Source organism: Pseudochaenichthys georgianus, chromosome 16 (genome assembly GCF_902827115.2).
Source record: "Pseudochaenichthys georgianus chromosome 16, fPseGeo1.2, whole genome shotgun sequence".
NCBI lineage: Eukaryota > Metazoa > Chordata > Actinopteri > Perciformes > Channichthyidae > Pseudochaenichthys > Pseudochaenichthys georgianus.
In genome coordinates this window covers 47300750-47304618 of record NC_047518.2, presented here as the reverse complement: position 1 = coordinate 47304618, position 3869 = coordinate 47300750, and the positions used below count along the sequence as shown (strand labels likewise).

Here is a 3869-nt window from a genome sequence, read left to right as displayed (position 1 = left end):
TAAAAGTGCAGAACATCTAATACACTTCACTATGAATCCAGAACAATACAACTGCAGGAGTTTGGATACAGCGAGATGTTTGCATGCATTTGGAGCCGATTTGGGCAGAGTGGATCGTGCTGTTCATCCTCTGTAATCTATATGTAAAGAGAACAGTCTAAATATTTAAGATAAAGCTGTGAAACAATCTCAATATTTGGCAGCAAACATTTAAGGTTTTTTTAATGCATAAAAGGATACATGTTGAGATAGGATGTTCTAATATCTTAAGAAAAGAGCTTGAATATTAAAAAATAAAAAATATAAACTCTTGTGGCTCCTTCCTGTCTGGGTCTTTCTTGGCTTTGCTATCTTCTATCTCTATTCAGGTTTTTGGAGTTTTTTTCTAGCTCTATCCCTGATCATTTTCAGAGCCTGAAGGCTCTATGCGGACTATCTTCTGGTTCTCCTCTGGATCCATCCACTATCTCTTGTCTCTGTCCAGTGAATTACACTTGTGTTACTGGAGCAGGTAAAGCATACAACAGATACTTTCAGCATTATCGGAGCACGCAGTGGAAGCTTGGATGAAACACAGCAGACTTCTAAACAATGAACACCCGCAACTTGGAAGACATAAAGTTGGGTTTTATGCGTTCTAATATTGCAATGCAAACCCATGATGTAATGACAGTAATTCAGAATAATTGAGTCATTGAATGCTCATTTCAGTAGATTTAATCAAACAAAACATAAACATATTAGACATGGCCTCAAGACTGTAACCTCTTCACATTCTGTTGAAATAGTCAGTTACTAGCCTTATCTCACACATTGCTGTTTTGAATCTCTAATATGTGGATGACAGTTGAACTGCATGATGTAACATGTACGCCATCTGCTGGAAAGAAGACGTATATCGCTCTGTTGGTGTTGTTTAGACAACAAAAATAGAATGAAGCTCTCATTTCATAAAAAATCTTTGAGTACAGACACCGTCCTGCAGAGAGCACACAACCCAACAGCACGTTGTTGGTCTAGCATCCCTTTACAAAACGTTTGCATTAGTGCTGGGGGGAAACGATTATTTCGAAAACGATTAATCGGGCGATTATTTGATCGATTAGTCGACTAATCTAACGATTATTTTTCTGTTGTTCAATTCATAAAAAATGTAATGTAAAAAAAATTCTTTTCACGATACTGTGTCTCAGGGGATCTTAATATTTAACAAACTATTAATGTGTTATACCAGATTAACGGAAATAATCTCAGCTAACTGACGATACAAACCATATTTACCAAAACAAAACAAGTCTCATAAGAAGCATCTAAATGACCCATGAGCGAAAAATGCTAACGGACATTGGCACAGAACTCAAGATAAAAGTACCCTTATTACTTATCGTAGCTGCACATACAAGATATCCGATTAAAGCTGAGACTCCACAGATTATGTAGGTATATAGTATCATCACTGAGTGATCCGGACTCGCGACAGGGGAAGCAAATACAGTCATCACAACACGTACCTTTACAGAGCTTCTAGGGAGATCGTCTCACCACCGTAGCTGTCAATCTGATCAAAAGACGTGTTCAATGGCATTAAAATGAGAAAAAACGCGGCTGAATCGGTTAATCCATAGGTTTTTAACGTCTATGTATAAAAAAATTATTGAATTTATAATCCATAATTTCATTTTTATGTAAAAATCGGAGAGCAAATGCTAGCTGCTAATGGTAGCCACCACAGCTAGCTGCCGCTTTAAATGTTCCAACATAGCCGTTGTGCTTGTGTGATATGCCAACTCCATTTGGCAAAGACTGCAAATGACAATATCTTTGCGTTTTGGACTAACTTTAAAATATTCCCATGCTTTTGAAGACCTAGGGCGAGATGTTTTCGTTTGAGGGCTTCGTGCGCAATCCTGTGAGGAGGAGGTGGTAGCCGTTTCAGTCTCCATTGTGTTTGAAGTGCGATTGCGAACTGCTTGTTGCTTTGTTTACACACCCACGTGTGTGTAGCGACGCGTCAACGCGGAAATATGTTGTCGACGATATTTTGAAGTCGACGCGTCGCTCCAGCACTAGTTTGCATTAAGACACTAAGACTAGCTGGTCCCTTGTAAAGGTCAGTCCACCTTAAATGAGCAGTGGGTGATCAGCAGGTGAAAGGCAGGACACGGGAACTTGGTCCTGAGGAGATGTAACGATTATTAAACAAGAAATAGTCAAGGGGTCGAAGAAATAAACATTTGTGATTATTAGTGAATGGGTTGCAGGTGGGTGAAAACAGGCGTAGGGAGTAACGTATTACATGTAACGACATTAGGATACAAAATAGACAAATGTATTCCCTTACCAACACACTTGATCTTTTTAAACGATTACGCCATTTAAATCTTTTGTCACAAACTTTGCGGATCTATTGTTCCTCTCCTGTGTGGATTCTCATGTGTATCTTTAAATGTCCACTATGTGAAAAAGCTTTCTTACAGACTGAGCAGGTGAAAGGTTTCTCTCCTGTGTGGACTCTCATGTGTGACTTTAAACTTCCACTCCATGAAAAAACTTTCTTACAGACTGAGCAGGTGAATGCTTTCTCTCCTGTGTGGATTCTCACGTGTTCCTTTAAACTTCCACTCAGTGAAAAACCTTTCTTACAGACTGAGCAGGTGAATGCTTTCTCTCCTGTGTGGATTCTCATGTGGTCCTTTAAACTTACCCTCTGTGAAAAAGCTTTCTTACAGACTGAGCAGGTGAATGGTTTCTCTCCTGTGTGGATTCTCATGTGTGTCTTTAACTTTGCACTCCGTGGAAAAGCTTTCTTACAGACTGAGCAGATGAATGGTTTCTCTCCTGTGTGGATTATCATGTGGTCCTTTAAACTTCCATTCAGTGAAAAAGCTTTCTTACAGACTGAGCAGCTGAATGGTTTCTCTCCTGTGTGGATTCTCAAGTGTGCCTTTAAACCTCGACTCAGTGAAAAAGCTTTCTTACAGACTGAGCAGCTGAATGGTTTCTTTTCAGCACTACATTGTGGATCACTGACAGATTCATGTCTATTTTTCAGTGAGTTTGAGCCTGATGCCGGTTCTCTGGTCTCTTTCCAATCAGCACTGTCTTCAGTGTCAGATTCAGAAGAGTCTTCAGTGTCAGGTCCAGAAGAGTCTCCAGTGTCAGGTTCAGAAGTGTCTCTAGTGTCAGGTTCAGAAGAGTCTCCAGCGTCAGGTTCAGAAGAGTCTTCAGAGTGGTCCTCAGTCTTTGGTTGTAAACTGCTCTCTGGATCTGAGTTCCTGGCTGGTTCTGGTCCTCGACAGTCATCTCCATCAGCCTCTGTTTCCATGTGTTCAGTTTGTCTTTGATGAGGGTGAGAGGACTGAGGTTTCTCTTCATCATCTTCACTCTTCACAGGGTCAGGAGTGAAAGTGGACTTGGTGATATCAGCCTCCTCCAGCTCCTGAAGCTGCTTTCCCTCCTGTTCCTGCTTAATGTGTGGGGGGGGCTCTGGGTCCTCCTGGTCCAGACTGGTGCTCCACTCCTGCTGGTCAGGGAGAAGCTCTTCTTTAACCACCACCAGCTGCTGGACGTCTGCAGGAAACAAGAAACACACAGTCAGAACAAACTGTTAAGTGTTAGCATTTAAAAACCTCATCACCATTGTTAGAGAATATTCTGCTATTGTCTGTGCAGGGGAGCATTTTAGTCTTTCACATGGGTCTGCTGCAACTTAGAGCAGGGCATAGGTCAAAGGTCCCGCCTTCCTGTTGGGGGAGGTGTGGCCAACTGCGCAGATGACGTTAACAGACTTTCTTTGTCTCTGAAACATGTGTTAATAATTATGATTAGAAAGGGCGCAAACAGAGGCTCCTCCTGGACTCGCTGGGTAG

General features: G+C 41.5%; 1 protein-coding gene across 1 annotated transcript; it reads right to left on the bottom strand.

The window, feature by feature from the left end:
* Nucleotides 1–2242: 2242 nt before the first annotated feature.
* On the bottom strand, nucleotides 2243–3485 carry LOC117460748 (gastrula zinc finger protein xLCGF3.1-like). Its single transcript, XM_071206028.1, has one exon. It carries the CDS (start codon nucleotides 3323–3325, stop codon nucleotides 2405–2407), a length of 921 nt encoding a protein of 306 aa, XP_071062129.1. The 5' UTR covers nucleotides 3326–3485; the 3' UTR covers nucleotides 2243–2404.
* Between the last annotated feature and the right edge of the window lie 384 nt (nucleotides 3486–3869).

Excerpts from the sequence above, each read along its gene's own strand:
- LOC117460748 (XM_071206028.1), bottom strand. The coding sequence starts at position 3,325 with ATGGAAACAGAGGCTGATGGAGATGACTGTCGAGGACCAGAACCAGCC.